Genomic DNA, 26,671 nt, shown 5'->3' with positions numbered 1-26,671 from the left:
AAAAGGTCAAATATCTAGGAGTGAATATTGTTGTTGTTGTTATGTACCTTCAAGTCATTTCCAACTTAATGGTGACTCTAAGGCAGACATACCATGGGGTTTTCTTGACATGTTTCTTCAGAGGAGATTTACGACTGCCATCCTCTGAGACTGAGAGTGTGTGACTTGTCCAAGATCACCCAGTGGGTTTCAGGGCTGTCAAGGCTGTCAAGATGGATATCCTCCAACGGGCCTTCCCTGAGTCTCCCTTGGATACGGAACATTATATAGATCATGGTATTTTTTTATTATTGTGGGGTTTTTTGGGGGGGTTGGGAGGGAAGGGATAGTGGCATATATTTTTATAATATATGATGCATTTTATATTGTGTTTTATCATTGTTGTAAACTGCCTCAATCCTGTGGAAGAGGTGGGATAAAAATAAAATTTTATTATTATTATTTTATTAAACATCTCCAATGACAAGGAAAAATTGGATGTGTTTAAAGAACTTTCAGCTGAGGTAAGATTTAAAGGGGAAAAGTACAAGAAATAGGAAAGGAGGAGAATCACCAAAGAGGAATTCAAACAAATAGTCAGCAAGTATAGTGAGAAAGTCAGTAAAGCTAAAGTACAGAATGAGTTCAGGCTTGCTAGAGCCCTTTTAAACAATTAAATGGGCTTTTTTCTGTTGTTTTGTTTGTAGCAAAAGGAACAAGGAAATGGTAGAGCAGCTGCATGATGGAGGAGATGGTGAAATGCTAACAGGGGACAAAGAAAAGGCAGAATTTACTCAACACTTTCTTTGCCTTGGTCTTCTCCCAAAAGGAAAATAGTGGCAAATATTGTTCCGAGCATCAAAAAGGGGGGAAAGACAACTTAACAGTTACCACCCAGTTAGCCTGGCATCAATACCAGGAAAGATTCTAGAGCAGATCATGAAACAGACAGTCTCTAAGTACTTAGAAAATAAAGGAATGCCATGGTCACTAAAAGTCAACATGAGTTTCTCAAAAAACAAATCACATCAGACCATTGCTCTCTCTTTTACTGCAAGAGTTACAAGCTTGATAGATGAAGGGAATACTATGGATGTAGCAAGTCTTAATTTCAGTAAGGCCTCTGAATATCAAGGTCCCCCATGATATTCTTTCAAACAAGCTAGTAAGAGGTACAACGGCCAGTGCTACTGTTAAATGGATTTGCAATTGGCTGACCGATCAAATCCAAAAGGTGCTCCAATAATGGCTCCTCCTCATGCTGGAGAAAAGTGACTAGTGAGGTGCCACAGGGTTCTGTCGTGGGCCCAGTGCTATTCAACATCTTTATCAATGACTTGGATAATGGAATAGAAGGTGTGTTTATCAGATGTGTAGATCACACTAAATTAGGAAGAGTAGCTAAAAACACTGAGGACAGGATCAAAATTCAAAATGATCGTAATAGATTACAGAGATGGGCCAGAACTAACAAAATAAACTTCAACAGGGAGAAATGTAAGGCACTAGATATAGGCAGAAAAAAATGAAATTCATAGATGTAGAATGGGGGAGACCTGGCTTAACATGATTACATGTGAAAGGGAGCTAGGAATCCTAGTAGATCACAAGTTGAACATGAGTCAACAGTGTGATGTGGCAACTAAAAAGGTCAATGTGATTCTAGGCTGCATCAACAGAAGAATAGTGTCTAGATCTAAGGACATAATAGTGCTAATCTATTCTGCTTTGGTCAGGCCTCACCTGGAATACTGTGTTCAGTTCTGGGCACCACAATTCAAAAAGGATGTTGACAAGCTGGCACATGTGCAGAGAAGGGCACCCAAAATGGTGATGGGTCTGGAAACCATGCCCTGTGAGGAGAGAGTTAGGGAGCTGGGGACGTTTAGCCTGGAGAAGGGAAGGTGAAGAGGTGATATGCAAAGAAGCGAGCTTGTTTTCTGCTGCTCCAGAGACTAGGACCCGGAGCAATAGATACAAACTATAAGAAAATTGATTCCACCTCAACATTAGGAGGAACTTCCTGACAGTAAGGGCTGTTTGACAGAGGACTAAAGAGCAGAGAGGAAGTGAGGTGGGTGCCTGAGAGAGCAAGAGGTGGGTCCTGGCTGTGGCCCACGCGGGGCAAGGGAGGCCAGCCTTGGCCAGAGGGAGCTGCGCTTCCAGTGCCTGGTGCAGTCTCAAGCCTTTCACCCGCCTGTCTGCCCATCTCAGGGTGATCTTTTCCAGGCCCTGTCCTCCCTTTCCAGGACAAACCCTCCATTTCAGGAGTAGGACTAAGAAGCATGCACTGGCATTTCTAGGAGTGGCTTGAGCTTTTGCTTTGGACCAGCTGGCCTTCTCTTACAAGGCACCAAGAGATGGGGGCCACTTTTTCTGGGATGCCTTCCATGTCTTGGTGCCTTGTCCTCCGTGGGGAAGACCAAGAGGAGGAGGAGGAGGAGGAGGAGGAGGCCACCTGCCCCCCCGGGCCCCCCCTCCCTCTCTCCCTTCTTCTGGGGCCCTGGCTTAGCCCTTCCCCCAATGCACCTGAGGAAGCTGCTCTCCGGCTGCGACTTGGTCGTCTCCACAGCCAAAGGATTTGGAATTGGAACTGAGCTCCTCCTATCATATAGCCATGGCATCTCTAGGTCTGTCCCTGGCTTCCTCTCCCCCAAAATGCACCTGAGGCAGAAGACTGGAGCCTCCCAAAGCTCCTGCTGCCAAGCCCTTTCTTTCCGTGAGCCCCGAAGGCGCTGCAAGCTCTCTCTCTCTCTCTCTCTGCCTGCCTGCCTCCTTCCTTTCTTTCTTTCTTTCTTTCTTTCTTTCTTTCTTTCTTTCTTCCTTTCAGTCACTCTCAGAGATGCTCCAAGATCGCTCTAGTCTACATCTTCCTTTCAGTCTCCGAGAGGCTACTCGAGATCTCTGTTCGCCTTCCTTGCAGTGAGTCCCAAAGGGGCTACAAGCGCTCTCTCTCCCTTCCTTTCCGTGAGGCTCCGAGGGGCTGCAAGGTGCCTTGGCAGCAGAACTCCAAAGTTGGGGGAGAAGGTGGAGCTGGAAGAGGATGGAGGCCCCTCAGACACAGCGAGGAAGGAAGGAAAGAGAAAGAAAGAAAGAAAGAAAGAAAGAAAGAGGGCAAGGCTTGGCTCACCTGGCAGTCTCTGTGGGGCTCCCATGGCGGCAGGAGCGAACCCCAGCCTCCCTCCCTCCCTGCGGCCCTCCTTCCTCCTCCTCCTCCTCCTCCTTCTCCGGCCGGAGCCAAGCCCCAGGCAATGCCCGCCTCCCCTGCCTGCCTCCGGGGCTGAGTCCTGGCCCAGAGGGAGCAGCAGGGGCTCCCAGCCCCAGGGAGGAGGGAGGCAGGGCAGGCCCAGGCGAGAGGGGCAAGAGGGGCCTGGCCCAAAGGGAGGGGGGAAAGAGGCGCCCCTCTGCTCCTTGCTAGCCCTGCTCCAGAGAGAGAGAGAGGGGGGGGGGGCAGACAGAAGGAGGGAAGGGCTCCAAAAGCCCTCCTAGAAAGGGAAATCCCTGCTCCTGGCTCCAAAGAGGGCAGATGGCAGAACTTCTCCGGGAGAGAAGGTTGAAAGGAGGACTTGACAAAACCAAAGCTGAAAACCCTCCTAGAAATGCCAATGCCTGCTCCTTAGTCCTGCTCCTCCGCTCTGGACCCCCCCCCCCCCACAAACTCCAACTCCCAGAATTCCATAGCCTTGAGCCAGGGCTCTTAAAGCAGGCTTTCTCTCCAGTGTGGATGCAGCCAATGTCCCTCTGGAGCACTGCATCTCAACCACTACATCACCCCGACTCTACTTCTGTAGCAGCAGAGGATTAGGATGGAAAGACTTTGGTTGAAGTTCGGTGGCAGTTTGGAGTTTACTCTAGTAGCTTGTGCTTCTCATTTCTTCCTCCTATCAGTGCACTTTGCCTTTCCCCATCTGCCTTTATCCTTTCTATGGGTTGTTAATCTGGGTGATTCGTTCTTACTGTAGCAAGAGTTTTATTCAACAGTGCCCTTTCCTACATCCCTCTCCCCTTTTTATTCTAGGGTTTGCTTGGGTTTTGTTGTTGTTGTTGTTAGCTTTGATTCTGATATTAGTCCATGCATGTATCTACACTGCAGAAATAATACAGTTTAACATCACTTTAAGTGCTGTAGCTCCATCCTATGGAATCTTGAGATTTGTAGTTTTAAAGGGACTTTTGCCTTCTTTGCCAAAGAGTGCTGGTGCCTCACAAAACTACAGATCCCAGGATTCTATAGGATGGAGCCATGGCAGTCAAAGTGGTGTCAAATTGCATTATTTCCACAGTGTAGATGCACCTTCTGCTATTTAGCGTGTTGCTTTTGAATTTCCTTTTTCTCTTGTGTCTGTTTGCATGGTGTGTGTCAATTATGTATATACCCAGTAAGTCTTAGTGCACAAGAAGCACACTGAAAGTACCACAGTCTTTAAATACTACTAGAAAAAAAATTCTAGAGTTTTCTGTATGATATTTGGCAAAGATAAAGCCATCCAAAGGGGCTGCCACACTTCAAAATGCCATGTTCCTTTTTGAAAAACTAGAGTTATAGGTGCTTTGGATTTTCAATGCAAGTCAAGTGTAGGCATGACCATTCTGAGCCCTGAATTTCAATTTGAATTCAGGTCTGATTTCAAATGAAACGAAGCTCAGTTTGAATCATCAAATTGGGCTCGGCACTAAATTACAGAGGGGGCTTGTTCATTCTTTACCATTTACATCACATCATTCAGATTATTCTTTGCTACTCTATGCAAACATTAACATGGCTGTCAATTAGTCCTAGAAAATACCAGCTACTTTGCCACATATACCTGATAAAATGGGGACTGAAATGTCAGCCACTGTTGGGGAATATATACCTGAATATTTGCCATCTTATTTACTTGCCATCTTGCCTTCATTCCAGCAGATCAGACAACCTACCGAAAAGTTAAGGTGTGACATCAATAAGCCCGCCTAGTCTGTTGAATGAAATCTTGTGTTTTTAGAAAGGGGTTTGGGGAAAATGTATCCCCTATAGCAGAGATGGGCAATTGTGAAATATTGGGGGCCACTAGCTTCTCTGTATACAGAACTCATCATCCTAAAGTTTCCCTTCAAAACATCTTGCGAAGAAAACCTTGTGATAAGTTTGCCTTAGGGTCTCTGTACATCAAAAGTGACTTAAAAGCACACAACAAATATGTAATCTACCGTCAACTCAAATTTAAGTAATCTTTGTGGGAGTTGGGGGGGATGAGTGATTGGCTCCACCCTGAGCCACCATTTTCCATAGTCTATAGCCATTCAGTGAGCTACCATTTTGGCCATCTGTCTCTCATTGTTAGATGTCAGGGTTCTACTAAAAACAATGTAGATCCTACAGTAACATATTTGAAAATAACATATTAAAAGTAATGTTACGTTCTGTTAATTTTTTTAGTAACAAAAATTGTTCCTTTTTCTTTATATTAACATTAATGATTAAACATTTCATTTTCTGCATGAGAAGTAACGTTTACTTGTTAGTCTACAAATATTACTCTTTTGGACATTTTGAGGCTTTTTAAAAACTACTTTTAGCTTGGGGGAAAAAACTATGAGGAAGTTGGACAGTTTTGGGTCTGGGGTTTAAAGTATCCTCCCAGAACCCAACTGGGGCTATAGCCAGTTCGTTCACCCTACCCATTAAAGCTAACGTTTTCTTTCTTTCTTCATCCCAGGTGCAAGATGTGTGAGACATGCACAGAATTTCTGCAAGACTAACAGCAGTCCAGGAAGTCCTCCAGAAATGTTAGTAGTAGATTTGTAACAAAGTTTATATGTTGGCCGCACTCCATGTTTCTGGTGGAGGTCCCAGAAGTACTGTTAACTCTGAAAGGAGTCCCATGTCCCATGCTAAAGTAATAAAATTTTTGGCCAATTCCATGGTGGTGATGATTTTTTAGAGAAGAAATCAATTTGAAGAAACCAGTTTAAAAAACCACTCCCCAAGTGTACTAACACCTCATTACTTCTGAGTTTCAAGTAAGAAGAATGAGTGATACATGGCTTGTGACATTTAACAAGCAAGAAGTAACACATTCAAAATCTGAATAACATTTCCAGTCTTTGATCTGAAAGTCTGAAGTGTGCCCGCACCTGCTATATACTGTCAGGATTTACTACCTTATATGACTAATTATACAACTTCAGCAGCCAATTTCTTTCTCAGTTATGGTAAAGCTTTATGGAAATACAAATGAAGATTCCATGACAGTTGACAAGACAGAGAAGGCATGAGAAGATAAGAACAAGGGAGAAACAATGCAGCTGAAGAGAGGAGGACTATTTCAAAATACCATGTTGCTGTTCCTTCTGGTGTCTGGTATAGTTTCAGAATAATCAATAATGAATTTCAGATCTCAGCTTTGGCTGGCTGTAACCAGAATAGCTGACCATAATAACATCAGGCCTGCAGGCACTGAGAGATAGCATTTGGCGAAACAGAAGAAGAAGAAGACAGAACAATACAAGAACAGTAGAAGTAATTATCAAAAGTGAAAACCTCTTAGTACTGGTTTCCATTATCAACTTTAAGATTACATTATTGGATTAGTAACTGGCACAATTGTCTACTATTTATCCATGTTATCTTTATTAAGTATGTATTGGCGTGTTGAATGAGCTGTTAGGTAATACATCTGACATTTGTTAACCAACTAGGATTGCTGTTAAAAACAGTGTCTTAATACCACACATTCCAGGCTTTTAAAATAATATTTTGATCTTACCTAAACAATGCTGCCTGTTTCCTGAGCAAAAAGCTAAAGCCACAGTCCTGAACAGATTTGAAATCCCATTGAATAAAGTCTAGGATCTCTCCACAGGTTAGTTAACTTAACTGAGCCTTTTCTCTTATCCTGGCAGAGTTTTCAAGGATTTAGTTAAATGGGCTCTGGCCAACTAAAGCTTGGACTACAATATGTTGATTAGTTTTATGGCTGACACAGACCTACTCTTTACAGGATTCATTTTACAGGGTTCATTTACATTTCTGGGATTTGTCCTGATGCAGCTTCCAAGAATCCTAGTTTATTAATATAATCATAAAATGTATGTTGAATTAGGGAAAGTAGCTCAGGGGCAGGGTGACATGCTTTTGAGTCAGAAGAGAGAGGTCAGTTAAGTTTCCATATAGAAATATGAGTCAGAAGTTCAAAATAAAAGGAGCTATTGGAGTGGCTGTTTCTGATATGAAAGTTTTCCATTATACTTTGGGCAATGAAAAGTATGGTGATAATTTAATGAGACTGCATTGTTCAGGGAACCAGCATGGCATAGTGGTTTGAGCATTGGACTACTAGTACTCTGGAGACCAGGGTTCAAATCCCCACTCAGCCATGGAAACCCACTGGCTGAACTTGGGCAAATCACACTCTCTGTCTCAGAGGATGGCAATGGCAAACCCAGTCTGAAGAAACTTGCCAAGAAAACTTCATGATAGGTTTGCCTTAAGGTCGCCATAAGTCAGAAATGACTTGAAGGCACACAACAACAAAGTGTCCTGATATCAAAGTATTCTTGTTCCCTTTGTGACCAGAGGAGTGAAGACAATTCAGATTTCGTGACTATAGAACACTTACAGGAAGCACCTTTGCATTAGTGTCTGAACTCACTGAGGGAACCCCTGCTGAATTTTAATTTTTACTTGGTCTATTAGGTTCTCCTCTCCTGTAAAAGAAACCATACCTGGCCAGCTTCCATAAGCGTAGCTGTGCCACCTCATCTCCATCTGCTAAAGCCATCAGATGATGAAACATGGGGAATGGGAATTTCTGACAAGAACTTCCTTGTTCAGACTTGCTAAGAGTGCTTTGGGGTAAACTGAGAGAGCAGCCTGGGAGTCTGCACGTTTGTTTCATCCTTCCAGAGGGACATTCCTTAGCAAACAACTCATGCCTCTGGAAGATAATTGTTTTGCATACAGAGAGAGAGAGACTAACTAGCCCACAATAATAGGATTCAAGAAAGTTTGCTTAAGTGAAGGTTCAGTTTTGCCTCCATGTAGTTTGTTCTTTGCCCTAGATAGATATACCTTATTGAAAGTGGTCAGTTTTGCAACATTTGATCTTGCAGCGGTAGAATAGGAACAGAAATTCCAGTGATAGCAAAACTTTAGGAGATATTGTGGATTAGTTTTTGTTGGACATTTGTCAAAGGACTGAGCCTTATCTTTTGAAGCAGGGATTGACAGAAGGTAGGGTGGGACCAAATGGTAGGTCTCTGGGTGATTTTCTAGTAAACTGGTAAAGATTCATGATGCCCAACTCCTATAACAATCACAGCAGCAAACTGATTTTCCTTGTCCTAAATTACTGTATATACTCTAATATTTAGTAATGTCTAGAAATTTTAGTCAAATAATTGACCCCCAAAAATGGAGTCAACTTATCCATGGGTCAATATAGGTACTGTATATACTGTATGTAGAATTTTGTAAGTTCTTTGGCATTGTTTTCCTTTGCATCATCCCTTATATCCCTTTGTTACATGCATCTAGATTTTACCCTCAATTTATCCACGGGTCATATCAAAATCCATAATTTTGACCCCAAAACTTGTCCTCGACTTATACATGAGGTCGACTTATAGTTGAGTATATACAGTATACAGCTAAAACGCAAATGTTAAGCGGAGCAGTAAATGACAGGGAGTCTTGGAGATATTTCATCTATGAGTCAAGGATGATTTGAGGGCAGTTAACAACAACAAAAATGAAGAAAGCGAGTCAGGCCAGAGTGGAGAATAACTAAGAGACAGTTCTCTGAAGAAGGGCTGACCTCTGTTCAGTTCTAGAACTCGGACAAGGGCTCAGGAGACCTTAATTCTAAGTTCAGCTTGTAAAATATCAGGCCAGATTTATGGAGCTTGTAAAATATCAGGTCAGGTTTGTGGAGCAAAAAACAAGTTAGATCCTGGAAGACTGATGTCTGTCCTGTACTGCTTTGGAGGAAAAAGGCAGGGGGAAATGCCCCTAAAGTGTGCGCACAAAAGGACGGCCACCTTTCCCTTCCGCCCCTCTGTTCTCACTCTACCTGACTTGGTCTCTAATATCCTGGTTAGCAGATGTTCTTGTTTGTGACTCAGCAGACACTTTCAAATGGTAGAGTAGCAGGAGGAAAAGTAGAAACCAAAAGGAACTGATAGGTTCACAAGGCAGGTGACTAAAGGAAAGAGGAAATTAACTGCATAACCTTTCAGGCAAGTTGCTTTTTTTCAGCTGTCATTCTACTAGAAAACAGTGCTTAGGGTAACTTACATGAGGGGAGGGATAACTGCACACTGCACTGCTGCTATTCCAGAATTTTATCTGCCCAATGGCCCTGTGGACACATTGTAGAACTAGTTATTTCAGTATCACAGTTCTGTTGAAGCTGATCATGTGGTGTTGCACTTTTTAGCTTGGGGGTCAGTTGCTCTGTATGTGGGCTATTCAGCTGTATGGGACAGAAGAGCAACAAATGACTGATAGGTTCCCCCCCTCTCTCTAGTGCTTTTGATGTTTGTTTAGATTAAATGCTTAAAAAGAAATGGACTGTGATATGGTGTATGAAGGGAGACAAAAGGATAAGACAGATGGAGCTTTGAGGGCAGAGGTGACACAAATCACCCTCCAGGTCAGAAAGGATTGATGTCATTAATTTTTACAGATGGAATTCATCTGAAATACATATTTGGCTGCAGTTCTCTAGTTCCACAAGATCTGTAGTTATTGGCTGTCACACATCTTACTGTCCTTAAAAGGAGTTACACCAACTGGAAAGAACCATCAGAACCATCCCAGTGTGCATAAGCATCCTGGTATGTCAGATTTTAAAAGGGAAAAGAACCCTGTTTTTTTTTTTTAAATTCATACTTATAAAGCTACTTATAAGAATGTGAAACTAAAAATTGAAAAATACTCTTTAAAAACCAGGAGTTCGCCACATTGTTGACAGAAGAGGTCGAGATGGCTGACGTGAGAAAACACTTATTTGCTCTGGGATCTGAAGCCACTGAATGCATACGCAAAACAAACAGTGCTCAGCAGCCATTATAAAAGGCCACACACATACGTGCCTTGCCACAACCTTGCCCCAATTGTTATCCTTCACGCTGGAATCGTTCTTTCATCAGAAGCTCTGATCCTAGGAATGGAGACAAAGACAATCCAGACTTCTGATTACATCTTGGAAGAATATTTTTTGTTTTTTGGACTACTGCTTCCTGAATCTCCCAGCCCCTGTAAAGACTGCTATGCTCAGTTTGTAACACAAAATATCAATAGCAAAAATTAAGGCACTTGTACAGACTGCTAAGAAATAGGTCTATGCACTCTTTATAGCAGCAATATAGCACAGACCAATTCCAAGTTAAGGATACCCTGCTGTTCCCCAAACAATTCTGCTTTAGAAGCTATACACCACTTTAAGTATCAGCTTGTGAATTTGGGTACAAAGGACAATGGGGAACAGAATAAGACAAGAGACTTGCTGTGCACACCATTTTCTGAACATCCATTTTAAACAGTCATTTTAATCTGCTGTGCATTTGCATATTTAAATTTGCATATTTATTTCCTCTGAGAGAGGTGGCAGCCTAGTATTTAATGCATTGATGATATTTCCATTCAAAAATAAACAAAAGTAGGAAAATATTATTTCCATAATTTAGATATCTTTCCCGCTTTTCCATGTTTGTTCCCCTACACTGAAATTTTGAGACAGGGATCCATAATTTTGCTTGTATTATTTTGTAAAATACAATGCTGTTTCAACCAGTGTAAAGTATTGTGCAGGTATCTGTGGTTTAGGCAGTGCCTCTCCCAACTGGCTTGCTAATGAACTTGTCTGGTATGCCTGGTTTTGCCTTGTCTTTGTTTCACTGAAGATTATACACAGGACATGGCTGAATGGTTTGGAAGCAGGACAGACCACTAAGAAGCCACTTGGTAACTGGAGACACCAGGATACTGCTGAGTGTCATTGTCTCTGGTTAGCACTGAGCATAATATAGGACTATTTTTTAAAAAAACCTCCTCAGGAACTAGGCAGTCAATGGGAATCTCAGGTGTGGTGCAATGATTTTTTAAAAGGTAAATGTTTCCCTTTTGACAAAGTTGTCTAGTTGCAGATAACACCCTTTTAAATGTAAATCACCACCACTTGCTTCTCTAACATCCTCCCACCCAGATGCTCTTAGGAGGGCAGCTGAGCCATCCCCAGCTTGACAGATGTGCAAATAATTGTATGGATGTGCATAAGAGAGAAGAGGAAAATGTGCATCACACATAGAAATCCACACAAAATCTTGCCTAGAATGCAAACAAACAAACAAAAGTAGAGCCAAGTCTTGTATGCTTGTTAATTATGATGAAGATATGAATTATAAATATGTATCTTTTGACCGTTTATATAGCATTCTGGCTTAGAGCAACTTCCTCTTTGGGAGACTTATAGCAGCATTATTCCCATACATACAGATGCACATACATACAGATCAGTGTAAGAGCGCAAGTTAATTCTACCATAAACCCACCTGAATTGACATGAGTACTTTTGTTTTCCTGAACAATCAGAATTGGTTGCTCTTTACAGAATCATAGATTTGGAAATGAAGGAACCTCTGCAAAGACAGTCTGACTTCTGGCTGTTCAAACAACCTCAAACAATTTACTTTAGCAATCCTCACAATAACTCTGGAAGGCGCATAAATACATATTATTGTACATAACAGGAAAAAAACCAAAATAACTTCTTTGGTAGTACTTCAGTGCTGTGTATGTTTATGGAGTGAGGTGTGGCCAACAGGAGCACCTCTAGAGAGATTAGCAATGCATGAGAACACAAGCAGGAAGTAAGTTTATGGCAGCAGGTGGAGGCGCTTAAGGCCACATTATGCCAGCATCACTGCTTGGTAAACAGATGTAGAACATTAACCAAGTTCATTCTGTCCTACCATCCTGAAATGAGCACAATACAGGTATTTTCAGGAACAGTTGGAATTGGTGACTGATTTTAGAATCAAAAATGCAGAACAGAAAGCACCTTGAGATTATCCAGTCCAATACCTCAAACGGCAGAGAGCCACCCTCATAAAGATCAGCCTGGAGAATCCTAATGGCAATTGCCCTTTAAGGAAGGCAGGATTAAGGTGGTTTGGACTCTGGAGCAGTTCCTAAAGAGGGGTTCCTTTGTGTACCTCTTTCAACTATTGTACAGGTAATGGCATAGACATTAAATACATACATGAATGATTAAATAGTACAGTCAGCCCTCCTTATCCACGGATTTTTTTATCAATGGAGTCAAGCAACCACGGCTTGAAAATATTCCAATGTGTGTGTGTGCGTGTGTGTGTGTGTATTCCAAATAGCAAACCTTGATTTTGCTATTATATATAAGGGACACCATTTTTCTAACCATAGTATTTAATGGGACTTGAGCATCCACAGATTTTGATATCCACGGTGGGTCCTGGAATCAAACCCCAGCAGATAACAAGGACCCACTGTAAATAAAATAAAAGTACAATGGACAGCAGGAGAAACAGCATCAAATGTGAACCCATTTGCGGCTCTTCAACTTCGGTGAGACTGGGAGTCTGATCCCATGAGTTTTTACGCAATAATGTTACACATGAAATGCTGACGACAATTGAAATATTGGAAGGTTGCAGAAGTGGCTACAGAAGAAGAGGAAAGAAGTTATATCATTTTCTCTCAACACTGGGCCCATGGCTGTGGAGAAGCCCAAAGCAATTGCACCAGTTGAACTCTTGATAATCCAGTTTTTAAGGACCCCAAAATCAATGCACCACACCTGAGATTCCCAGACTGCCTAGTTCCTGAGGAGGTTTTATCAAAAGTCCTGGTGAGTCAAACCCTTCCCACTGTTCAGTAACACATTGTGCAGGATGCTAGTGGTTTTTCTGAGATATTTTGAGGCATTTGAGATGTGTTAAGAGTGATTATGGGTTCAAAACCTAAAAGTGGGTTGTATTACTTTATTCTTTGTGTGTACTTGTGCTTTGCTTCAGGAACATTTTAAATGCAGAGTGTAACACATAGACAACATAGTTGAATTTAATACCATAGTAAATGTTAACCCATCTGTTCTCAGGTATGCTGTCTACAACATTGCAGAAAGAAGCAAAATAGGCCTGCACACCTCAGAAGAAACCCTCTTCAGCCCCTTCAAATAGCATGGGATATTTTTGCTCCATCTTTTGGATAACAATTATCAAGGGCAAGTCTTGTCCTTCTATAGTTTAGCATCCTTGCCATAACTGCATTTTCTTTTGGCCTCTAGAAAACAAATCCAACCTAGATTATATCAACAATTGCCAGGATCAAAAGGAGACCATCCCTAAAACATACCCTGGCTTTTACTGTACCCTCATGTAGGCGGGCTACAGACGGGCAGGGGAAGACGTCTTGGAGGTGTATTCTGCTGAATACGGAGCCTCCAGACTGCCTGCCCCAGGGACGTGCTTCAGGTGTTGGGGCTTCCACATGGGGGGCAGTGAAGACGCCTCACCTGGGTCCGTTTCAGACCCGGAGTTTCCAAACCGCCGCCTCGGAGGACGCCGCAAAGAGAGAGGCAGCTTCCTCACGGGCGGCCCAAACCGCGGCTTTTTTTTTCCTTTGCCGGCTGGCGGATGCGCAGCTGCAGCGCTAAGCAGCGGTGGCAGAAAGCCTATGGGCACATTTAAAGTGCCCAAGCCCCTTTAAAACTTTTCCCCCCGCTCTGCCCAAGAACAAAGGTGGTCTCCTGCCAGCTGGTGATCAGCTGGTGTTGGCATCCTTGTCCGCTTGCACTTTGCCAGTGTCACCAGCATCATAGATGCCTCCTCTCCTTTGGTCCCCGCGCTCCTGCTGAATCTGCAATGCACAGCCACAGCTGTCGCCGCTGCCACCGCTGTCCCCCTGCCATCCCCCATCACCTCCCTTGTATATATGTAAATATTTACAGTTTTAGCGTTTTTTATTGTTAGGTGAAAATGGCACAGGAATGTGTGTAGGGGTGCACTTTAAAGTCCAAACTTTCCAAGCAGCGCATGCATACATGTTGCTCTAGGGTTAGGGTTAGGGTTAGGGTTAGGAGTCTTAAAATGCGCTGCAGCTGTGCTGCAGCTTCCACACCTGCATGGCAGCGGACGCTGCAATTAAAGCCTGACTGCAAACTGCGCATGTTCCAAGACCCCAACTCATTATGTGACGCAGCAGACACGGAGCTTTTAAATGGGCAACTTAAATTAGCGGCGTAGCAATTCTGGTGTACCGGTGCAGCAGCTCTCATGGCTTCTTCCACTTCTCGATATGTGTCAGCATTCAGGCACCACAGGGAATGAGACAACAAAACTTATTATTTTAAAATCTGAATATGGATTCCCGCAAATGCTTCCTATAGGCATTCTGTAACATCAAATTCAAATGTCTACAAGCTTTAAAAGGGCTGTTCATATACTGTCCAGATGGACAATTTACAGTGCTAAGTCTGGATGATGTTCTGTTATTCTGTCTTTTCCTCCTTAAGGGGTGCAAGCCAGGCTATAAACACAGAAGAAACAGGAATACTAATGGTAGATAGATACCATTGTGAAAACATCTTCTAAAATTCTGTGAATAATGCAGCTTGTGACATCAAATTCAAATGTCTACAAGCTTTGACTATACAATAGAATACAATAGAGTAACTGTATAATAGAAGCCATCCAAAGTATGTTTACATGCTGGAAGCACTCTAAATATGTTTAAGTGTTGTGTCTCTGTTCCATATAGCAAGTGAGCACACATCTGATCAATTCACAGAGAAGGCTGATCACTTCACAGAACAGGCTATGTTGATCACATTGCAAGCTCCTGCATAGGAAAGGGTAAAGTGGCAACCATGCAGCAGCAACAGCTTGCTCATTGATTAAGACATCTTCTAGTATCTGGTACACAAATGTAAAGATAGTTCTTGGGACTAGTAATTTCAGTGGGTACAAATTTTTCAGTTTATGGAACTTGATGGGTGTTCACTGAAGCAGTACTTTTTCTCCTGCATCTTCTTGACCAGAGACAGAATCTGTTAGGATCCAAGTATTGTTAAGACTGCAGTCTCTCTCAGCCCTAGTCACATGGTAAGGAATAGTGGGAGCTCCGGTCCAACAACATCTGGTGGGCTATGTGTTCCCCATATATGTTTGAGACAAATGAGATAATTAATGGAAACCAGTCGCCCCATGCTTGTTACAAGTTTTTCTTCAGTACTATCTCATTGCAGTAATGTTTAGGCAAAGAAACCCTGAGAAGCATGGCCTGTGCCTTTCTCCCAGCTGTTGACAATTTTAACAAACTTTTGTCAATAGCTACCAAATTCCAAATATGAAGACCGATTACTAGCTACACCCTTCTCTCCGCCTTCATTGACCCACATCAGTATCCTTTAAAAATAGAAAATGAGATTAAGTGTAAAAAAAATGCACTGCACATTATGCAGCTGGATAAAAATAATCTTAATTTCATTCCTTTATCTAATTCCAGATGTTGTAGACAGAGTGAGAAGGGAATATTCTGGGCCCAAGGTCCAAAAAAGTAGGGACAACATTTTGCACTTTTCTTAATTACACAGTTCAGTTCCTCCCTATTGACTTTTAATACTCCATCCTGATTTTATGGCAGGGGCAATATGGCTCTTAATGTATTATTGAACTGCAGCTCCCAGCAGCCTTAGTCAACAAAGTCAATGGCAAGAACAGATGGAAACAGCAGTCCAAAAACCATCATGTTTGCCACCTGTAGTTTACGGAAGTTAGAAGCAATACTACACACCGTTATAATGCTATTAAAGCAACTGTTACTGTTACAGCTGCTTCCTGTGAAATCCTGGGATTTGCAGTTTAGGGAGGGGCATTTAGCCTTCTCAGCCAGAGTTCTTAGGTCTCTCTAAACTACTAACCCCAGAATGCCACAAAAGGCAGCCATAGTACTAGAAGTGGAACAATTGTGTTGTAACAGTGTAGTGCTGTATTTGTGGAAGACCGTAGCCAAAAATGCCACTTTTTGACTGTTCCTAATGAGGAACATTGATGAGAACCAGCAAGGCATAGTGGTTTGGATCAGGGTCTGCTTCCCTCCCTTGGCCATGGAAATCCATTGGGTGACCTTGGGCAAGTCACTTTTTCTCAAGAGGAAGGCAATGATAAACCCTCTCTGAACAAATCTTGCCAAGAAAACCCCAGGATAGGATCGCCTTAGTGTTGCCGTTGACTTGAAGGCACACAATAAGGATCATTAGTGAATTTACTGAATAAATTAATAAGAAACATAGGCCTCCTTCATTTCACCTAGGTCAGGTCTTGCTTGACATGTTACCCTTGACTGATGGAAGTAGGGCAACAGGGATTGTTACTTACTTCCCTTTTACCCTTACCCACAACAGCACATGCCCAAACACATGCTAAAGTGCAGGCTGACTGTTGTGGGCTTATCCTCTCTTTAGGTCTGCAGTTTCCTGCTAATGGGATGACAGCCAAACCACCAGGAGGCCAGGAACTTGACTGACAGCCGAACAATAGCACACAGACCTGTTTTTCCTCCCAAGTTCCGGACTCATAGAATCACAAAGAGTGATCTACACGAGAAAGCGTTTGGGGCTTCCCTAGGGTGGGCCTGTCACATGAAGTTTAAAGCAATAAAGGTCTCAACTTCCAGGTGGCTTTCTTCCGTGCCAAGAAGGATTTTCTGCTTGTGCTGCTACCCAACAGGCCCCAGTAACTGGTAACAAGCAAGAAGCAGGGTGTGTGTGCATGCATGGTGCTTTAGTGTCTCAAGGGTCTATTCTGACATTTTAAATCCCTTCCTCACTTTTTAACTTGCATGGTGCAAGACAGCAACTAAAGACTTTGGTCTCTGCCATGCTGGATCAGTCTGCTCCAAGCATGTGCTATTAACCAGTTATAACAGCTTTGGGAAAAACAGGTCTCAAAAGAGGAAACTCACCTTCCCAACATTACAGAGACATAAATTGTGACTATTTTATGGTAGTTTTCCTTCATCCATTTTGAAAACACAGGCAAGCAAATGTGATATGGTAATGCAGTGTTGGTTCCAGCAAGTTATACCATTAATCAGGCCATCCACGATTACTTCTTCTCATCTCTTACTAATCCTAGACAAACAAACAACTATGCCAGTCCAAATATCAACTTCCCCCCTCTTTTCTCCAGCCCCATGACGACTGCTCAGATCAGTAATAGGTCATTCTACCATTGTAGCTAATCTGCTATTCTCTTTAGTTTCAAAATGCTACAGCATTCAAACCATTTGTCCTATTTTTCTGTAAAACTGGTGGCAGTGCAACTACTATCTGGCTGGCAAAGGTAGGCATACTTGGGTGCCTTGGACATGTAAGAACAATGTCTCTGCTTTTTCACATCCTTTATTTCCTCTTTCATACATGAACGTGATGTAGACTTGAGTAGACTGACTCAGATTCAAGTCACCTCACTCAACATGGACTCGACTTGGCAATAAATGACTCAACTCAACCTGAGACTTTTGAGGTCCCCACAGCACCTTGTATCAGCTGTGCATTGGAGAGCTTTCTAAAGCATTTCGTCGCTTCAAGCCCATTGCCTAATGCATTTGCTCTGAATTCCTCTGATTTTTTCTACTTAACTTTGAACAAATCTTCTTCATTTTCTAGTTATTGTAACTCCTCGCACTCACCACCTCCCTTTTTTTCTGTTAAAGTTGGCCCCCAGATGTGAGATTCAACTTGAGACTTGACTTTAAAGTTATCTTGCAAGGACTTGAGACTCAACATGATACCTGAAGGTAGAGACTTAAGACTTGGGAGTAAAAGACTTAAATATATCACTGTGTGGTTTTTGTTTTTTTCTGTGCCCATTATTTCTTGGTACACAGATTGTGGAATGCAGCATTATCGGCAAACACAGCCCTTCAAAAATTGATTGGGAGGTGGAAAAGGAGAATGATTTTCCAATTGTGACATGGTGGCATCAGGGAACCAGTTACTCCTTGTACGCATCTTCTTCCCTTCAGGCCAAAGCTTGGAAAGGTTACTTCTCTGGACTACAGCACCCAGGGTGAAATCCTCACTAGGGTAAGACCAATTGAATAAATGGAAATTACACAAATGCATTCAGCAATGGATTAAATAAATTTAATTTAATTGGGAGCAGCAATGGGATTTAGGCTTGAGCCACACTGGAAGAGGATTCTGAGTCCAAGTCCAAAATTGTAACTTTTCTAAGCTCTGCTTCAGGTTAAATAAGGAACTCAAAAGGATTGGATTTCACATGGAAGAAAAGTCCTCCTGACAGATTATCAGGATCCAGATGAGAAATGAGTCTGGAAGGAGAGCGCCAAACCGAAAAGTTGTTTTATTGGTACCATACATGACCATAAATGGCACAAACTATGCAAAAAAAAAAAAAAAAAAAAAAAAGGCTTTACAGTGCCCCGGGGGAGATGGTAGGTTGGAAGGGCAAAGGTGGGGAGAGGGGGAGAGAGTACACGTCACCAGTTCATGCCGAGCCACAGCAATGGGAGACGTGACACTCATATCTTTAGGTACAAAAAGGATACAGAAAAAACTCCTGTAAATTATAGTTTTGATGGTCAAATTCCCTGCTTCCAGGGGGTGGTGCAGGATGGAGCATCTGGACCCAGTAACACAAAACTAACTAGCCTCCCGTACCCCGACTCCACCCTTTCAAGGATTTCAGGTTGATCCAGCTAGGCTCCTTCACATAAGAGGAGGATTTCTTGGATTCCAGGACAGGGTTCACATGAAACCCAAGCCCTTGTAGTGGCCAAGCTACTATGGAGCAACTGGCTAAAAACCATAGCAGATTTGGGGCAAACTGACAGCAAGAATCCTGCTAAAGAAAACTTCCTTATGGCAAGGGAGCATCTTGAAGAAATAGCCTGAGTAAGGCAAAGGGGTGGTTTCTAGGACAGTTCAGACTGTGTCCCTCAGATGCACCCATACTCTGTATCAATCCATGCCAGAGGATAGCCACAGTATCTCATCTTACAGTGTACCTCTCCCAGAAGCATAGAGTTGGAAGAGACCACAAGGGCCATTCAGTTCAACCCCTTTTTCTCTTTTTTCTCAAAAAGAGGAAAAAATGCTGCCTTACACATGGATACTTTGAGGCTTCAGTGACACAAAAGGAGTTCTCTCCAGATCACACAGAACAAGTTTGGAGCAGGAAATGAACGTGGAAGAATGTGAATGACATCCAAACACAGGAGCACAGGGTGGGTATTTTTAGGAATAGGCCATGATTCCTTGGGGACCTGATGAACCCTGGCATTTCTCATTCAAAAAGATGGATCTGGCTCACTTTTTGAAATACCTTGCTCTATCATGGGGGAAATGACTTCTCTCCTTTACAAAACAGGAACTCTCTCCTTCCCCATGTTACATTTCCTAAAAGTTTCCTACAATTAGCCCAGTTCCCCTGCATTCTGCACTGCCCCAAGTGGATGAAAGTAGCCTCAGGGCTCTCCTGACTCCCAAGAAGGTTGTCCATTCTGATGAATTCTCCCCTTGCCCAACCACTGATGGGGGCTCAGCTGCATTAGTGAGAACACAGTGAAAGAACAGTATCATACACACGGCCTACAGCGCAGAAATATACAAGCACGAGGTACACAAACCTGAAAGGTGGGGAGGAGGAAGGGGTGGTAGAGAAAAGGGGGAGCAGCACACACAAGTTACACAGAAGGGGCAAAGTGGGGCAGCCATGCTGTCCTCAAGAGGATTGTATAAAGGAAGTCTGCAAAGTCTCTCCTTGGTTTGAAGCTCTCGGATCTGTATATAAAAACAAAGACTCCCAATTGGTAGACAAGCCTGTACAAAAATCAGGATTGGGGAAAATAGGGAGGGAGGACAGATTCTTTCATCGTCATCTTTTTTTTTTAAACTTACAATTTTAACATTTTTTTCTTAAAAAAACCCAAGGACTGGAAGTGTGAGGGGATCAGGATTGCAGTTTACTGTTAGAGCAGACTAGGCAGAGGGTTGACCCTCTTCCTACAGATCAGACCAGAAGTGACATGTGCCCTTCCATGTCAGTGAGAGGGTAGTTTTCTACCCACATTCCATGAGGTGTAACCCCCCACACACACACTCCACCTTCTCCCACCTTGGCTTTCTGGGTTCTTCAGGCAGAGCAGGAGTGATTGCAGTGCCAGGAGGGGCTGCTCAAGACCCATCCCACAAAAACTAGCTGCCCCCAGTGCGAGTCAACATATTGTCTACTTTCCTGCTAGAAAAGAACCCCGTGGAGGCTGAAGATGGAACTAGGCTCATAAAACTGGTGCTCAGGCTTCCATCCAACAGACCTTAAGTATTCATCCTCTTTCCTCTCCTGAAGTGTTCCCTGACAATCATGCTCCAAAGGGCCTCTCAAGTGAGGCTCCAAGGGGCTGCACAATGAACTTGAAACCACCATCCCCCAGCACTGGCACCTGGGGAGTTTGGATGTATGTGTATGTGGGAGAAATAATTAAAATTCTGCTGGGACAAAAAAAGGGAGACCCAGGTGCCACCTGGCCCAGCGCCCCAAGTTCTGCCCACTAAGGGGCACAGCCAAGAGTGCAGACAGCAGGGAAGAGTGGCCAGAACAACTGGAAACAGGTAGGTGGGCAGGCTGGGTGCTGCAGTGCCCATCGGCCTGATACCTCCATGCCAGGTAGCCAGCCCATGCGTCTTCACAAATTGTCCAGGTAGAACGGTTTCGACTCAGTCCGTGCGGGGTGGGGGGACAACCAGCCAAGGCAGGTAAAGGCCAGGCTGGGCGGCAGGTGGAGGGGCTTTACTGTGATGCTTGCGACGTCGGATTCTCAGACTTGCTCTCCTGACTGGAGGGGGGCTTGCTGTTCCAGGGGCTGTTGGCGCCCAGTGCGGGAGAGTTGTTGAAGCTGTCCTCATCATCAATGCCGTTGGCAGCGTCGAACTGCGTGTTCTCCAACCGCGTGATAAGACGCTCGTCCTCATCGCCAAACTCCCCACCCATCAGGGTTGGTTCGCCCACCACCATCACATCCTGAGGAGGGAAGAGGGTCCCGAAACATAATCGAGGTGGAGACTGCCCTGACCTATTCCACAATGCCTGAGGGAGCCAATTGCCATGGAAATCAAGGACTGTCTGCCTGGAATGGAAGGCCCAAATTGCTTGGCACCCATTTTGCTGGCTCTGTCCCTCCTCTGGCCTGAACTCCTTTCCCTATTCCTTACTTGGAACTAGAGATGTGAAGGCCTGGGAAAAAATGAAAAAAAATTGAGAAAAACATTTTCCCTCTGGTTTTTACCCCCCCCCCTAAGCCTTTCGTTTCCATAGAAAAATTGGGACAAATGGATTATGGAATATTTTCTTTTATAATTATGACTAAAATGTTTAAGACAATGTTCACATATTTACTGCCCTAACAACTATGCTAGTGTTATGTAGGACTATGTACAGTTTCCAATCCTTAGAATTCCTGGTCTTGGTTTCTTTCTCTTAGTTCGTTTTATGGAAATGAGATCATTATGTCTGCTTAGCACTATGGAGAACTAGTGGAGAGAAAATAAATTTATCTCCCTGTTTTACTAACATTGATATTTTATTCTGTTTTTATGGGGGGGTGGGGTTGCCTGTTCCACAAACTAGCAAAAACAGAAAGTTTTCTTATCATTTAGGTACTCTTTAACAGTTCAGGACCTTTTATCTCCATCTATAGTAAAAATGTTATGTTCCTAAAGTAAAAATGAGTTTCAATCAATAAAGGAGGTAAATATTTTTCATTTTTTTTTAAAGATTTCCAGGTTTTTAAATCCCCTGAACTCTCCAGTGTTTCCCTATGGCTTCAAAATCTCTGGTAATTTTACATCTTAAACTAGAACCCTGTTTTTACTTAACATCAATTGCAGATTTGACTGTGCATTGCTGTTTGACATGTGAAGGTTTACACTGGGACACTGAACACAGATGGCCTCCCAACTCATTTCCAGCACTAAACAAAGTTACTTTCCTGGACTACACCACCCAGAATCCCTAAGCCACTGACTGCTTGCTGGACAATTCTGGGAGATGTAGTTTAAAAAAAAGGAATAACTTTACCAAGCTCATTTTCAATTCTGACCCAGGCAAGAATAACCAGGATAGTTCAGGATTACCTGTTACCTCAAGAGAGGGAAACTTACTCCTTGATTTGCACCAAAAAGAGCACCAATGGACTCCCTAACTTCCAAGCGGTTTCTGGGCCAAGGACTAAAGTAAATTCCTTAAATCTGGTTATTCTGTGGAGCAGGGATGGGTAGAAGGAAGATCAGTATCTATTCCTGATTCACATGATATGTCAAGGGTTTCTGACTTGGTTTTCTAACAAAAGCTTGACTAAAATGCTTTTCTGCTCCAATATTAGGTTGTCAACAAATATACTATGGGAAAAACTGAAAATAGGGTTTGCCTAAAGGATATTGGCTCTGCTACTGATTACATATCTCCAGGCTGGGCATATGCTTGGAGGCATCCTTGCTCCTGAATTTTTACTGTACCTTCACCAGCCTGAAACATTATTTTGCACCTGGCTCTGGCTGATAAACCTCCAGGGCTGTAGTTTAAAATTTTAAAAAGGTGTCACTGGAAGTCTGAATCTGCCTGCCTTGTCATGATGTCCAGCACCATCCAGGATTTCTGTGGAACAGAGTCCCAGGCAGGTGCAGGACTCATCTTTACAAGGAAAGAGAGAATGAAAAGGGGATGCTTACAGGTACCTGACTGGAGAGCGCGAAGGTGCTGGCTGGGCTCTTCTTCTTGCTGTTGCTGTTGTTGGTGTTGCCACCACCAGAGCTCATGGTGCTGCCACCTGACATCTTCCTTTTCCGGCGCTTGCTTGGTTGCTGACGCGCAGGCTCAGCTGCAAAAGGGTTGGCAAAGGGAATATTATTCAAATCCAGTAAAAAAATCTAGTTTTTCCGCATTGCCCCAACCATCACGCATATGGCCCCAACTTGCACACATCCCCAAAACCTTCTTCACTGATACACTTGGCTATCAGCTGCCTCAACTTCCTCACCAACCTGCATGTCTCTCATCAGGTGTTTCACTGGTCCAGCCCACAATGTGCTTACAGAGCAGAGTTCTCCCACCAAGTTGCCCTCATGAAATCGGCCACAGAAGATGCAAATTCTCCTAGGATGCTACATTCAGTTGGAGCACAATGGCCCAGCACCCTCTGGTGGGCTCCATAGGAAACACATCTAAGTTGGTGTCATCAAGCCACAAAAAATTTCACCAATATAGCAGCCTGGACAACACTCACCAGGTGGTGCCACCATGCGCTGCCATTTCTGAAAGAGGCATGTTTTGAGACAGTCCCGGGGACTGAGGCTGTAGGTCTTGTGCCGTGACATCAGTTCCTGCATTGGTTCTAGAATTACACACAGCTAACAAGGAAGAAGGAAGGAAGGAAAGAAAGAAAGAAAAAGAAAGAGTTACATGTTGAAGCAAAGGACAACCCTAGACAAGTCTGAGCCAGACGTGGCTCTATGGGCCTACAGGTCTTGCACCTGGAACGATAAAGTTAGAGCAGAAGAAACTGAAGAGTCAAACGGGAACATGTGGCATTAGCAAATAATGTGTATGTCAGACATCAAATGTTCACCATTAAAAAATCACTATTACTTTGTGGGACTACAACTCCCTGAATCCTACAGCATGGCTAATGGAGAATTTTGGGATTTATTGGCTAAAAAAGGAATTTCTAAACTCTAAGACTGAAAAGCTGTGGAGCACTGACACAAATTCAATGAGTTAAACGAATTAACACAAATCTGCCTTACATTGTATAAAACTTAAATAACCTTTGTTGTGCTCTTTCTAAGTGTAGTTTCCTTCTGTATAACATTAGTCTAGAGGGGGTTTGTTAGGATCTTTTATAGAGCCATGGAAATATAGCTAGATTGAAAGCAAGTAAAAATTAATTTTTTAGCCCGCCTTCCTCAGAATCCTCCCATTGGACTTGACCAGTTGGGTAAGGAGAAGGGGTAGATTCTGATAATTACAGTCAAGAGAAGTAATGTTTTTCAAGCTCTGGCTAGATGGTGTATCAAATCTCTGCAATATTACATCTGAGAAGGTCCAGTTAGAGTGAACATGCTTGTTTTTATTTATACACTTACAGCTTGTTTCCTCTGAAATTTGAGGCAGTTTACAAGATATTTTAAAAGCAAGTTAACCTATATTCTCCCAATGCCTCTGGGCATTGACAGGGGTAGTGTGACCCTGCTGGTGCTACTGGACCTCTCAGCGGGGTCTGACCCTATAGATCATGACATCCTCTTGAATCGCCTGAGAAGGTTAGGAATAGGAAACAATGCGCTTCAGTGGTTCTGTTCCTTCCTCTCAGGCAGATTCCAGAGGGTTTTGCTCAGGGACAGTTGCTTGGCAAGGAAAGAGCTTAATTGTGGCATCCCACAAGGTGCCATCCTGCCCTCAATGCTTTTCAACATTTAAATGAAGCTGCTGGGAGAGATCATCCGGAGGCATGGGGCAGGGTGTTATCAGTATGCTTATGACACCCAGATATACTTCTCCATGTCTTGGTCTTCAGCTTTGACTTCAGATGGCATCTTGCCTCTCAATGACTGTCTTAAGGCAGTAATGGAATGGATGAGGGAAAACAAACTGAAGCTGAATCCAGACAAAACAGAGGTACTTATGGCTCCGAACCCAGGTATTGGGATACAACCTCCAGTCCTAGAAGGGGTCACACTCTCCTCAAAGGACTGTGTTTCCAGTCTGGCGGTGCTCCTAGATTCGTCGCTTCACATGACAAATCAGGTGAATGCGACGGTCATGAGTGCCTGTTATCAGCTTCGGCTGATATGCCAGCTGCACCCTTTCTGGAAGTCAGGGATCTTGAGACTGTAGTACATGCACTGGTAGCCTCACGCCTTGATTTCTGCAATGCACCCTACATGGGGCTACCCTCGTGCTTGGTCCGGAAATTTCAATTATTTCAGAACATGGCAGCCAGACTGGTCTCCGGTACATCCAGAAGAGACCATATAACACCGATCTTAAGATCACTCCACTGGCTGCCCATCAGTTTCTGGGCCCAGTACAAGGTGTTGGTTATCACCTTTAAAGTCCTAAATGGCTTGGGTCCAACCTATCTTCGGGACCGCCTCCTTTCATATAATTCTCCCCGCACACTTAGATCCTCAGAGAAAAATTTGTTACAGCCTGTCTACGACCTCCCACAGGACCTTCTCAGCTGTTGCTCCCAGATTGTGGAATGGCCTACCGGACGAGATCCTTCACATTACCACTCTAAATAGCTTTTAAAAAGCTATAAAGACGGATCTCTTCCGGTGGGCCTTTCCTGAGTAGTTCTCCAGCTATGAGAAAGAAAATCTAATTGTTGACCTCTCACTTCACCACAGTTATTGTATTATTTTTAAATGTGTTTTATGTTTTAAATTCTACATTGTTTAATTGTATTTTTAGGGGGGGGGGGGTTGAGGGTTCGGACTGTATATTTTATTCTCGTAAGCCGCCCCAATTGCATTTTGTAGAGAGGTGGGATATAAATAATTTTATTATTATTATTATTAATACATATACAGTAAAATAGTCCACTAAAATGAATGTTAAAACAACTGAAAAAGCAGAGTAAAAAAAACCCACAGAAGCATTACTCTTCAAATGTCATCTTACAGGTATGGGTTTCTTATTTGCTCTTTAGGACTGAACAGGAGGGGTTACCAGGGAAGATTCCATAGCCTTGAAACTACTCACTCGGAGGTAGTTGAGTGTGGAGTTTGAAAGTCCGCATCGGGTGATGTTCTTGGACAACTGGTCCAGCATCTGGGGATCTTGTGCCTGGAATAAGGTTTGGAGACAGAAATTGAAGAATAAAACAAGAATATGTCACACCAGAAAGTACTATATATATGAAAGATGTAAATATGTGCTAGATAGGACCAAAACTGAGACAATTCAGTTTTGGATTATCATAGCAAGAATCCCCACAGCCAGCATAGCCACTGGCTATACTAGTTCTTGTTAATCAAGGTATGACTGTACTCTAATCTGACTATACAAAGAACTCATAATCTCTGTTTTTCTTCTCCATAGAAGTTGTACAGGCAGATAATCCCAACTATGGCTTAAAAGGAGGGAATCAGCTCTCTAGCTGAACTAGGCCAGAGTCACAAAAAGTAGCAGTCACTCATAACAGCACACAAGCACAAGGTACTGAATGCCTCTATCTCCAGAGAAAGGCTGCCAGAATTGCTAAAACCAAGTTGAGCCAACAGCTGGTACCCAGACTCACATGCATAGCAAGGATGCTGCGGGGAATGAGCTCTCGGTGTTGCCGGATGCTGAAGTGCCACGTCTTTATCCTCATCATGTCATCAAACATGAACTCCAGGTAGAGACGGCCCTCCACACACACCTGTGCACATAAAAAGCAAACACATGGCCTTAATGTTCAAGTAAGCTCTCCCCACAGTGTAAACAAACAACCATGGTCCTCCTTGTTTAGCTGTATCCAGAACCACTTCCCTCCCAGGAATGGGCTCCTTAAAGAGCTCATGAGGAAATGGCAAACTACTTGCATTTGCAGTTCAAGGCAGGAATCTGAGGCAAGGTGGGGGCAGGGAGTTCAGACTGCCACATT

At 43.2% G+C, this 26,671-nt stretch overlaps 2 protein-coding genes across 5 annotated transcripts in view; both read right to left on the bottom strand.

Moving 5' to 3' along the window:
- LOC149318431 (prominin-1-A-like) overlaps positions 1–3,150 on the bottom strand; it is a 51,151-nt gene extending 48,001 nt beyond the window's left edge. Inside the window, exon 1 of the mRNA XM_089509689.1 lies at positions 3,110–3,150. The gene's annotated coding sequence lies outside the window, so the exon portion shown is untranslated. The remainder of the gene's footprint in view (positions 1–3,109) is intronic.
- Positions 3,151–18,351: 15,201 nt separating this feature from the next.
- The window catches only part of LOC149318430 (LIM domain-binding protein 1), a 77,039-nt gene continuing 68,719 nt past the window's right edge, over positions 18,352–26,671 (bottom strand). For 2 of the 4 annotated variants that reach the window (XM_089509683.1, XM_089509685.1), the window contains exons 7-11: positions 26,324–26,446; positions 25,786–25,869; positions 23,306–23,429; positions 22,752–22,900; positions 18,352–21,045 (exon numbers count right to left, since the gene is read on the bottom strand). In XM_089509683.1, the coding sequence (XP_089365809.1) occupies positions 20,815–21,045; positions 22,752–22,900; positions 23,306–23,429; positions 25,786–25,869; positions 26,324–26,446 (711 nt within the window). In that variant the 3' untranslated portion in view covers positions 18,352–20,814. Of the gene's footprint in view, positions 21,259–22,751; positions 22,901–23,305; positions 23,430–25,785; positions 25,870–26,323; positions 26,447–26,671 lie in introns of all 4 variants that reach the window. The other 2 variants (XM_089509684.1, XM_089509686.1) reach the window with 2 other exon arrangements.

The sequence above is a fragment of the Sceloporus occidentalis genome, unplaced genomic scaffold (genome assembly GCF_023333645.1).
Source record: "Sceloporus occidentalis isolate IW3139 unplaced genomic scaffold, rSceOcc1.0.p SCAF_2, whole genome shotgun sequence".
Taxonomy (NCBI): domain Eukaryota; kingdom Metazoa; phylum Chordata; class Lepidosauria; order Squamata; family Phrynosomatidae; genus Sceloporus; species Sceloporus occidentalis.
The sequence above is the reverse complement of the archived record's forward strand: the minus strand, read 5'-3'. Positions and strand labels throughout refer to the sequence as shown.